General features: G+C 32.5%; 1 protein-coding gene across 1 annotated transcript in view; it reads left to right on the top strand.

Moving 5' to 3' along the window:
* The first annotated feature begins 1,709 nt into the window (after positions 1–1,709).
* Positions 1,710–13,049, top strand: part of LOC121115232 (TGF-beta receptor type-1) — a 41,215-nt gene continuing 29,875 nt past the window's right edge. Inside the window, 1 exon segment of the mRNA XM_040709428.2 lies at positions 1,710–1,987. Within this exon segment, the coding sequence (XP_040565362.1) occupies positions 1,894–1,987 (94 nt within the window). The 5' untranslated portion in view covers positions 1,710–1,893.

The raw sequence follows: 13,049 nt of genomic DNA, 5'->3' as shown, positions 1-13,049 counted from the left end.
CCGCAGAGGGTGGACTGAAGGGGCTGTAGCCCTCCCCAAATTAAGGAATTTTTGCTTTTTATTAGAAAATTTAATATTTGGATTTTGAATTTTTTTCCAAAAGTTCATTTTTTTAATAGGTGTGGATTTTGAAAAAAAATGAAAAATATCATATTTCAAATTTTTTTCATAAAATTTAATTTTTTGTGTATAGTTATACATTTTTTTTTTTATAAATAAATATTTGAAATTGAATAAATGAATAGTTGTAAATTTTAGATATTTTTCTCCTAAACATTAAATATTTTAAACTTTTTTCCAAAAAAAAAAAATCCAAAAAACCAAACCCCTCTACAGAATATAATCCTGTGGACCCCCTGGCGTTAAAAAAAAATCCACCGATTAAAAAAAAATTTCTCTCACAACTAATAATTATCGTTTGTGTTCCCTATTGCAGGGATTCTCAACCTTTTTTTTTTTTTTTTTTTAGTGATGTACCACTTTTAAAATATTTACTTAACACAAGTACCCCTTTACAGGTAAAAATATATTTAACTTATTATTATTTCTTTTTATTATAAAATTTAATATTTTTGGAAGGAAATTTATAAATATTAAATTTTTTTCAAAAAATTTAAAAAAATTAAATTATACATTTACACAATCAGCCAGAAACGTTCTTAGCAACAGACTTTTATGCATCGTCTTTTAGACATAAAAATGCTTCTTGACTGGAACACCCAAGAGATGCCAGAAAAAGGGAGAAAATGAATTTGAAACAAGAGGGGAGAGAAGTGCTTTCCCTTTCAGAGACAATATGAAATATCTGTGTCATGACCTTTTTCGATAATGGAGAAAAAAGAAACAAAACCAGCTCACAATTACATATCATTTATAACATAACTGACAACCCCATTGCTCACACGTTATACCTCCTTCTTATTATGCGATTCATAGCACTTAAAAATATCAGGAACAATACGAAATACGAGTCCGTCCGAATACTCGTCCAAGTTGTGTGCATGTTAGTTCATGTAACTTGAATGATATTGTTTTATTTTCATACGAGTAAATGCATGCCCGGCAAAAGGGGGGAAGGAAAAGACCCCACTCTCGGTGGATGCCTGTGAAATACTCGTATAAAAACAGACAAAAAAAATGATGTACTTGCGCATCATATCAACTATCATATTATCCCTCATAAAACACCGTGAGCAACACACATATATATCCATAACAAAACATAGTTTATATTTATCCTTTCACTTATTATGAAGATTCCTTTCATCCTATAAATATACCTTACTTACTCATTGTATTTTTGTCTTTTTTTAACATTAAAGTTTCGCAAAAGAAGAATAAAAAGAGCGCGCTCTCTTTAGTATTTTATTGATTCGACAGTGCATTTTGAACCAGACATAACATTGAAGGACATGGAGAACTGAACCTGCAGCGCCACATGTCTTCATACACCATTGCTATAATATAGATTTTATATTTATTGTATATATTTTTACAAATTATTTATGTATTTTCATATTATAAAATATAGATATTAAAAATAAAGACTTAAAAAATGATTTTTATGATTAATTAAAGAGCAAGTGGCGCTGATGTCAATTCTTCTCCTCTTATTATAAGAATAATATGCAACGCGCTCCTTTCACGCACTCAAATATATTGATGTAGTCAAAGGAAAAGAAAACAAAAAATTCTCTTTCATAGATTTCAGTGTGCATTTTGCTTTAGGACAATGAGCGACGTTTCATTTCGTCTCTTTTCTGTGCATTTCAATGAAATTAACAATTTTTAAATTGAAAAAAAATATATACATATTCTGTTTATATAGACACTGTTTATTAAATAATACTACAGAATACATCTCTTACGTGTTTTTATCATGTTCAAATTAAAATGAATTTCTTCCGGTTCGTGGACTCATCGACGATCCTTTTATTATTTCTAGTCTCCTTTTTTAATTGTTTTACTCTAGCAAGACTCGAAAAAGGTAAACAAATTTTATTTATTAATATATATTATAATAATAATTAGTTATCAGAGTATAATTAAATAACCTGTTTATTATAAATGAAATTCATCTGTTTGGCCAAAGAAAGAAAAGGCCTTAGTAACGAATCAAGTCTTTTACATTATTTTTTGGGGGGAACGTCAAGGATGTGGGAGTTCATTGATCCTTTAAGTCATGACGGATCTTTTACTTATGCTTAGGGTTAAAGAGTTATTTACTCTTTAAAATCTGGGTCTCGTCCCTTAAAAGTGTTGCTCTTGTTGTGAAGACCAAGGCATGTCCCTATTTAAAATCCTTTGTTGTATCTATTTGATCAAAATCCATCGAAATTTTGCATCTTAAATGGTCTGAAAATATTGAAAGCAAAAAATATCCTCGCTCTAATCATTTCATACGCTGCCCAAATTTGGACCTTTTAGCCTTAAAAGTTTGGTTTTTTTGGGGGGGGAGTATTAATTTTATATTCTGATGAGAGAATGTTGTCCTTAATTGGCATGCTTATGGGGTTTTTAAAAAGGAGGTATCTTTGGGGGAGGGGGCTTATTAGGGGCGTCTGCAGGGTGGGGGGGGGGTTGTAGCCCCTCTTCCATAAATTAAAGAATTTTATCATGGCCAAGAAAAAAAAAATTGATTTGGAAGAAACATTGTAATGAGAAAAAAGGGATTAAAACAAGACCCCCCAAAAAAATATCTAATCCTGCGGACATTGACGGGTCTGCGTCATTATCGTAAAGTATATCAGTACAATGTTTAGAACATGTACTTTTGCAACTTAGCATCAAGTTTGATAAATTTTATGCTAATACATTCGTATACAACTTGCAGTTTTCTCCTTTTTTTCTTTTCTTTTTTTTTCACTTTTTTCGCATGTGACGGTATTATCCCGGTGATTCTATGATGCTTCTTGCAATTTCGCATGGTTGTACAAAAAATGCACATTTAGTCATTCGAAAACAGGTCTTGCCTTAGGTTTGGGATTTCACTTATTTGAGCCTTTTTCATTTAGCCCTAGCATGGTTTGTTTATATCATGGCGCCTTAGTAAATTATTATCATATTAGAGGGCTTGAAGTAGGGGATCAGTGATGTCACTAGGATTTAAAGACAGAGGGGTTGTTTGATCAGTTGCAGTTGTAGGAGGGCACTAGTCGTCTCGATATTAAAAATATTACTCTGCATTTATCTTTTATTTAAAACTCAAGTTAAAAATGGCTCTAGGCTTAACCCTGGAGATATAAGCTTATTACTTTCCATACGCTAATAATCCTTTTATAGCTCAATAGGAAGGATTATTCGCGTGGGCTGAACCAGTGGGACTCAGCGGTTCAAGATTTTATTAGATTTATGGACATTTTACCCCCCTCCCTTAAGTTATAGACTTGGAACTTAGAAGAGACTAAATTTGAAGGATTCTTTTTTTAAAGACAAATTGAAAAAATTTGAACATTTAATTTTTTTTTTTTTTTTGATGAGTACTTTTATATCACGATAATCATTTTGTTTTCCACAATCGTGGAAAATACGAGTGTCCTTGTTACAATCCGTGCCGTACTAGATAATGTTGAAATTGCAAACTTCTTAAACCGGGACTGGAAGAGTCTGGAGGGGATTATGAATCTTCTCCATGCCACACTGTAAAGAAAACATTTACTTAGTTGTCATATACTTTTGACTTTCTCGGACCCAGTTTTTGGCCTCCAAGCTCACTGGACTTCCACACTGTGGACTTTTTTGTGTAGAGTGTAGATGAACGGCACATCCTTCCAACACAAAATCCGATCTAATGTGCAGGATTCAAGGGAAACGCCTGAATCTACCCCAGGACACTGTCATCAAAACCTGCTCCAATTTTAGAGGTGGAGTTGAGGCATTTATTGACGCCAAAGGCCAAGATATTGAGTAATACTAATAAAAAGTTTATTCCACTTTCCTTTAACACTGGTTTTCATTAAAATCCGATGATTAATTTAGGATAAAATAAATTGTGTTGGTTATTAAATAAATATTGCACCCTGTACATATATTGTACACATATCAATTGAGCAAATGGTATTTGGATTTTTTTCCAAAAAAATCAAAAAACTAAAATTTTTTGGGAAAAAAATCCAAAACCCACAGGCTGTTTATAAAAAATTTAATTTTTTCGAAGAATATTTCAAAAGTCCATAACTCTCAGCAAAAAATTTTTTTAAAAAAAATTCAAAAATCCATTCCTGATTAAAAAAGTATATAATTTTTGTTTCAAAATTTAAATTATAAATATTAAATATTTTTGAAAAAAATCAAAAATCCATAACTATCAACAAAAAAAAATAATTATTATTTTATCTCAAAAATCTTCACCCTTTTATAAAAAGTATTATTTTTTAGAAATTAGGATATTAAGGGGGGTCATAGCCCCTCCAACCCATTCCTGCGGACGCCGTTTCTTATCAAGTTTTATGACTAATCCGTCATCATATGGGATTTCCACTTGATTTGATGTCGTTCTTCTACTGATCAAAAAGTTCCCTTTATTCTTCGCTCACATCGAATAATGAGTCAATCAATAGGCTCTCCTATAACCATGAGCTGTAAAATTGTTCAACTGGTTCCATTTTATTCTTCTTTTTGGATAAAGGAATAAATACTAATTAGAAGTATTATTCAAGTAGATTTAGTTCCTTTTAAGGTAACTTGCACGTTTTTACCTATTTTTGTATGATTTCCTTATAGTGGTTTGAGTACAGGTATTACTCTAATAAAGCTAAGGACGCATTCATACCTATACATGCACATAGGTATACTCGTATATTGAAATTTAACAGAATTGATGATCAACTTAAAAAGACTCTATAGAAAAAAAACCTTTTTGTACTTTATATATACATAGTGTCTAATATTTCATAGACATATTTGAGTCAATGAAAGGCCCTGTATTCTAATAACTGGGATAACTTGACATACCCAAGAATTTTAGCCATAGTTTAGAACCTTTATTTTATTTAAAATACTAATATTGGCCCCGATACAGCCTTTCAAATTACAACCACCAATTTTTGTTTAACGTTCATTTTACAATTACTCCATCTGACCTATGAATGACCTTTGAAGTCTATATACATTAAGTATATTTCCTTCTCTAAGAATGACCAAGACGCAAACCTACGCACATTGAGTTCAAGACAATAATTTCTCTCGAATGCGTTGTCCATTGAGCTATGTCGTTTCATTATTGTATGGTGAAGATTAATTTTGACTACTTGAAGTGCAATTTAATACTCACCCAAAGGGCTTATAAGAATAATTTATTGCTAGAAATTCACGATAATTCGTTGAATAATAATAGAAATGTAATTCACACTCAATTTTGAGTAAAATAATTCTAGCTTGCTTTTGTCTTGACGAGCCATATATATAAAAAAAATTACTTTTTTTTTTTTTAAACTAAAAAATATTGTTGATCTAATGTAAGGGTTTTTAACTTTTTTTATAATCTGGAGCCTTGACAAAGGTGTCTTCTAAACTTGATCCGTTGTACTTATTTTTAGAGTTTTTCCCTCCGTTATTCGTTGGACAAATATCTTTTTAAAAAAAGTGCAACACGTCAAGTTATGAATCCACCTTAACACTAGAATGTTTTGCAGTTTATTTTTTTCCAGTTCTACTAATCGGAGCAAATTTCTCTTATTTCATGACAATGATTTATTTTTTCAACATAATTTTTTAATTTAAAAAAAAAAAAAATAGTCAAATGTTTTTGAATTTGTTTTGTACATATATTGTTATAATTATGACTGGTGTTTTGTTTTTTTAATTAATACCTTAGAAAATATATCACATCTCATTTAAAAAAATTAGAGTTCTAATTACTTGGTGTCATTTTTGACATCTTAGCCATTTAAGGTATGAAAATATATATTATGTTAAGATGGAGCATTGTTTATATAATCTTTGTGATAAATTCATAAATCATTGTTAATAATGGAGCTATATGAACACTTACACAATGAAGGTGGGTTACCACATCGATCATGCGGGTAGAAACAATTTATTCCTAAGAGTTTTGGAAACCGGGCCAACTCTTATTGTTTCATCATCTCTATTATACAAATTTTCAAAGGTTAAGATTCATTTTTTTACAATTTTCGTATAAGAAATGTAGTAGAACACATATTTAACTGTCGATCGATACGAAAAACATTTTCTTAGTCGCCTTAGTTAAGATAATAACGCACTTCCGCACGGGATTGTCCCGGAACGCCATCGTAGAGCAGACTGTGGCCTCGAGGAAGATGACTTACAATGTCTCCCGGCCTGTTCTTCTACTGTGTAAACTGTGTAAGAAGTTAACCTTTTTCGTGAACTTTGTCCCTAAATATGATCTTAAAACTGTACTTTATTTACTTAAAATATTATTAAGATATTGCTTAAATGATCACGACATTCACTAGTTTTTTTATGCCCTGGCTAATAAATGTCTTAGCTCATCCAAAGAAAGAAAAATTCTATTTTATATAAAAAAAACTAACTCATAAAATATTTAATTAAAAAAACAACTGTCATATCCCCGAGCTCGTAACAAAAACCTATACCTACATACATAGGAACTCGTTTAATTGGGACCTCTCTCAGTCATAATAGGGGTCATTCATAACCCACGTGTGCTTTTTAACATAATGTTTACCACTTCCATCAAATAAAAATGTTAAGAAAATAAAATGAGCCTTTTTTGACCTTTTTTAAAGAGTCTTTGCCCGCACGTCAAACTTTTTCTTTCTATCTCGAAATTGGGGACAGTGAACAATTGAAATTCTATTATCGCAACCTTTCAACAATAAGGAAATAACCTGGCAAAGTGAAACGAAATGACTCAAAGAATATATTACTAGAGTAGGAGGAGAGGAATCCGTACTTTTTTGGAATATTCGGATAATTTCCAGAGGCAAAGTGAATTTCTTATTATTAGAAGGTTGTAATAATTGAACTTTGACTCTCTGCTAACGCTGTCTCCAATTTCAATATAGGAGGGTTACCAAATCTATCATACGTGTATAGACAATAAAAACTTTGATTTTTATAATCTTCAAACATCAACAACTCCCCGTTTCAAAATGAAGAGGTTCTGTGATTTAAAATCTGGTTGTTGTTTTTCGTAGGAGTGAAAATGTCCTGATCAATTAAATTTTGAAAGCCTGCAAATTACTCATGTGGCATTTCCTCTGTCTTAAACAAGATGCATTCGGAAATCGCATTACTTCTTTATTTTGAAAGGGATTATTGTTGAGGTTTGAAGATTATACTAAACAAAGTTCTTAGAGATAAATTCCGTGTACACGGAGGATATAAATAGTAACCCACCTGAAACCCCTAAGTGGTCCCATAGTTGAATAACCCGGGAATATATTACTGTTCAATAATCCCGTGATGTGGGTGGAAAAAAATAAGGTGCTTGCTCTGTTTTTTGTGTTTGTTACGTGCAATGATTTATGGATTGCAATCGATTTTTTTATATTTTTTTTGGAAAGGGAACAGAAGTTGGGGAGGAAGAAAGGGGGCCTAGTTCTTTTTATTATGATTGTTATTTCTAGAGCAGAGAGGTGGGGGTGTGATTCAGTGCAGAATTATGTATGAGAGAAAGTTCTTTCATATACATATATAGAAAGGCGCATCCAACCGGGGTTTTATTATATGTTTCTTGAAGTTGCATGGAAGGAAAATCCATCTAAAGGTTGTAAGAAAGGAAAGAACTCATTCATTCCTTCTGTATTTTCTCGTGCTTTTCTCTGTTTGTCCCGCTTCTCCTTGTGGCATTGTGGAATTATTCATTATATATGTACAGAGCTCGAGGATGAAATCCGTGTCCTCTCTCGTATGTAGACAAAACAACATAAAATGTATTAAAACTTACTCCATATAATTGCCCGCAACATCGATGGTATATACCTCAAGGTAGTCTCAGACATAATAAACCATTGGATTAAGATAGAGGATGCTGGGTGGCCACTGATCCTTGGTCACATAACCACGTATCTCCTTTCCTACTCTGTGAACTGAATTTCCAGCAGCTCCGACTATAATTCTTTCACTATGACGAAATTAAACTGAATAAATGTGTTTTGTCTGTATATTACACAGGATTTAAAAATATAGATATTTGGTGCCAGGATATAATCTTCGAGGCCTTTATATGGCCCGTCAATATAAAAGCAAGCTAGAATGATTAATGTAGCCAAATTTGATTATTAAAAAAAAAACAAGAATTAGAACAGACTCAGTTATATATTTCATATTATTCTACACCTTCATTAACATCTGCTGATATGTGTATAAAATCATTTTCTTTTGCGTTTTAAGCCTATCCTTACATCGTTCATGAGTTCTTTTCAAGTTTCGTTGTTAAGGCTAAAGAAGGCTGCTGTTCGAACATGTTCCACCTTTTCTCTAATATATCGCTTAGCTATAATTAAAGTCAGTTTAAACGAAAAGAACTCTGGACGAATGGAAAACGACTGGGCACGAGTTGTAAACTCTGAACGATTAAGATAATCAAAGTTTGAAGATAAAGTGAATATAATCAAACGAATGAAATCAATCATGATTGCCTATATAAAATCCTTAAGATTCAGATATTACGATATAAATCATCCTTAACGTAGCTGAAAATATGTATATTCCAAGATCTTGGGATAAATCCCAAGGAGTTGCAGTTCTGCCTCTAACATATTGAGCACTATGTACATATATGTAATACTAGAAACCTTTGAAATTTGAATACATTTTTGTTCTATTTTATACCAACACTCATTTTGATTTTTTTGTCATTCCGAGGTGTATACTTTAATTCTAGCAGGGTTTGGGATTATTTCTCAAATTATTACATAGGAGACTTGTAAAAACGAGGCCCTAGGTTCATTAAGTATTAAGCTATTGAAGTTGTAGGGTATATTGTGTGAGCCTCTCAGATGTTTACTGTAGGGTTAGATTCAGATACACGGTCTTATTTTACTGTTTAGACCATAGGAATTGCAATACCGACAGGAATTAAAGTTTCTATTATTAAATGCTAGCACATGGACGAAAAAGTCCCGGACTTTTGACATAGATGGGCTATTTTTTAATTATTATTCCTTTCATTTTGAGTTATTAACAAGCTTCAAAGGACAGCTGCTGTAATTTCATGAATATCTTTGATTTAATTTGTGAGTTATTGTGCTAAGTGATACGCTTCTTTTGTTATTTCCAAAACAATGGGTCAAAAACAATTTATGTGTTTAAATTTTACAGTGCTTCTTGATGGGAAATGATTCTGTTCAAGCTAAGCAATGGCTTGAAAAGGGGTACTCTGCTCCATAAAGCAAATAAAAAAGGTATATATATATTGGATTTTCTAAGTTCAATTCAAGATTGTTTGTTTGTATCTACTGTCCACATATATGATCATACTATAAGAACATACTCATTATAATGAGAAAAGAATGAAAAGGGGTGAAGAAGCAAGTATTTGAAAGAAGAGACAGAGCTGAGTGCACGCCGCGGCACTCAGTCGTTGCAGAGATTGTTTCAAGAAAAGAAACGGAGAGTAAGAAAAGAAGAGGGGAGAAAAAAGTCGTAAGGTACTAGTTTTTCTAGACACAGTTTGTCCAACCGCTGTCTGAAACACTCACAGAGTGTAGCTCTTTTTTTTTTCCTCATACATCGTATGCACAATATAAATTATTTTTTTATTGCTATGTAAGTATGTAGATACCTAGAAAATCTATAAATAAGTTCCACTGCGTATATATTACATAGGTATATAGCAACATCGTAATAGGTGACCTAGAGTTGATGCTACTTATTTAATTATACAGTAGACTTCTAGGCTTTGGGTGAACATTTTAACCCTCTCTCCCCTCCGTAAAGGAACTTTTCTCCTGAGGATAATGAAAAAACGATTTTTCCACGTGGTACTGGCCCTTGTAATAATAAAAAATATGATTTTTTCGTTAAAAAGTCAAAAATTGTAGTTTATTATTAAGAAATGTTGTACGCCATGATTTAAGATTTATCCGTTTTATCAAAGATTCTCCTTATTTTTGTTCCACCATTATCTCACTTCAACTAGGGCCGTAATCGATGACTTCTATAAGTCAAAGATGGTATATATTTTATATTAGGCAGCCCATAGCAACATCAGCGTAGGTTGAACTGAAGTTGGTGCTTATACTACCTAATTAGTTATGTATACAGTAGACTGGCCCGTTTGTGGATTAATATTTTACTCATCAAAAAAGAACTTATCTGCTGAGAACAATCAAAGAAATTAAAACTTTTGCCTATCAGACGATTTTTTGCCGTCGTACATGCCATTTTAATTCTTTTTTTTTTTTTTATAATAGTAATTTTGGGTGGAAATTCTCCGTTTTTATGACTCTAATACCGGCCCATATATGATATTTTAAGTCATTTTTTTGTATGTATGTGGTGTATAATAGATAATAGATTGCCCTTTAGCTGCAGAGGGGTAGGTTGACCGGCTAAACTTGATCCTTTCTACTACTGAGTGTCCCAACGAATTGTGAATGAAACTTTGGAATGGTTTTATTGACTTAATAAATAGTTTACCCATTTTTAGACCGTAATATTAACTTTTAGAGCAATAAAACAAAAACAATTATTGTGAAATACATTTCTTCATCAGACAAAGGACAACTGAGATAGAGGCCAAAAGAAATCCTGTGTTAGTGCTTCTTGATGCAGGAATGAGTTGTACCGAGATCTTTTGATTCGTCTCTTGCTCTAAGGGTCACATTTCCCAGATTAAAAAGCTGAAGGACGACAACAAGTGGAGGGCAACGCCGAAAAACAGACAAGATGGGAATTGACATTGGTCCATGTGACCTCCATCCACACCAAACTACAACTTTCTTGACAATGAGTTCTGGGCTGCCGTCGATAAGAAGGTATGTGCTACCTCCAATATGGATGCCCTAAATGTTGTTGTGGAGAAGGAGGGGACTGACATGTCGGATGAATACGTGAAGAAGACCTGCTATGCCCAAGATCAATGCCATGGTGGAGGCCAAGGGTGGCCACTTTGAGATTTAATTTGTTTACATAAATTGTCATTGTCTTACTTCTTATAGATTTTAAGAATCTTATTGAGTTTATAATCACTTTAACTTTGTTAATGTCAGTTTTGTTACTGTCCCCAGGAAAAAAGTATTTATGCTTGAGAAGGGGGAGGGATATTGTCCCAAAAATTGAACAGTTTCATATCTAAATATATATTATGTGACGTGGTTTTTCCCTTTTAATACATAACTTTTCTTTTGAGAAGTCAAAGGAGTAACGTCTGCAAGTTTTGTAGTGTTGTGTTACGACTCGAACAATAGCATTGACTTCAATTATTTTACTGCGATCCAGTCCAGACCGAAGTTAGTTCGAACACCTCTGTACACCCTCCTTTCAATGGCTGAGAAATAAAAAAATACTGAGGTACATTATGTTTTGTTTATAAAGCATCAACTATTTATTTTAATTAAAGCTTTTACTCCATTTTGCTGTTTAATTATAATTAATCAATCAATTAATAAACTAAATATAAATAGTTTAAGAACACTGTAATGTCGTCTTCATATCTAACATTCCCCAATTCTTCGACCTTGATAATGTGCAGGTGTCATTATCAATATCTCATAAATACTATTTACCTACATAATATATTTGCTTAAAGTGACCGAAATACTGAGAATTTGCACACCCACATTTAAAATTCCATTGTGTTGCTATTTTGAAAGGGTTTAATTTACAGTCAAACTTGTATTAAACGACCGCTTTGTGCAAATGATCTCTTAAACCTTAATTTTATATCTTGTAAAAATTGTAATTTTAAAAAGTGGATATGACCACTGAGTGATTTGACCCTCTTGAACCAAGTAGCCGTTAATCAGGCTTGATTGCGTGTACTATAATATCCCATGGCATATAAAGCAAATTTTACCCCGTAAAAATGCAAAATGCATACCCTATTTTTTTATTTGATCTCAAATACACAAATATGAGTTTTTAAATCTCTAGAACAAGGTCTCAATGCACCTACTTGAGCTTAAACTTTAACTATGACTCAAGTGTAGGGGACATTTAATACTTAAATGCAAATTGCAGAAAAAAATACTTTTAAATATTTGGTTTATTTAAATAATTAGGCATTTAGTCCGTGAAAAAGTGTTAAAATAATAAATACATACCTTCTTCATGTGATTGGCAAAATTAGCTTGCATGCAAATGGCTGAAAGATCATGTCATTTACTGTCACATGTCAAAACAAAGTTACTCTAGAATAAATAGTAATGTGTATATTAGACTGTACAACATTACTTTTTTGGCTCTCCTGTATAATTAGATTAATGTCAGATACAGTATTTTGCTGGACAAGGACAGTATGATTATATTATAGTGTAGTCATTTCAACAATTACTGAATTTTATATACTGATAGAATACTGTTTGGGAAAAAGATTCTACTTATATTTTTGTGGGACACCTTAATGTACATTGTTCGTACACAAATCTTTCCGCCCTAATAAGAGCTCCATAAAGCCATTTGAAATCGGTGTTGGGTGATTAAAAATAAATTGTTCAAATGTATCAGTTTTCATATACTCCATTAATGGTGTATTGGCTGTACAATGTACAATGGATTGCAGATCTTCTCTGTGTGCATCACTTTGTAAAGTAGATCGCAGACTCTGTGAATTGCTCTGTTGAAGTCCTGATTGGATGTCAACTATGCCAAAGACTCAGCACTTGACCATAAAGCCATAACATCTCAAGATTGGTGCAAGGAAAATTTCAGGTATTTCTGGCTTCCAAACTTGTGCCCCCCATCAACGGACTACTCACGACTGGACTATGGAATATTGGGTTTCGTGGAGAGCAAGGTCTGGAATGTACCCCATCACAATGTTGATTCCCTGAAGGCCTCTGTTGAGAAAGAGTGGGTGGCTGATATGTTCAATGACTATGTCGTCAAGGTGTGCAAGGCCTTCAGGCACAGACTAAAAGTCATGATGTTTTAAA

Source organism: Lepeophtheirus salmonis, chromosome 3 (genome assembly GCF_016086655.4).
Source record: "Lepeophtheirus salmonis chromosome 3, UVic_Lsal_1.4, whole genome shotgun sequence".
NCBI lineage: Eukaryota > Metazoa > Arthropoda > Copepoda > Siphonostomatoida > Caligidae > Lepeophtheirus > Lepeophtheirus salmonis.
This window is presented reverse-complemented; position numbering and strand designations above follow the sequence as displayed.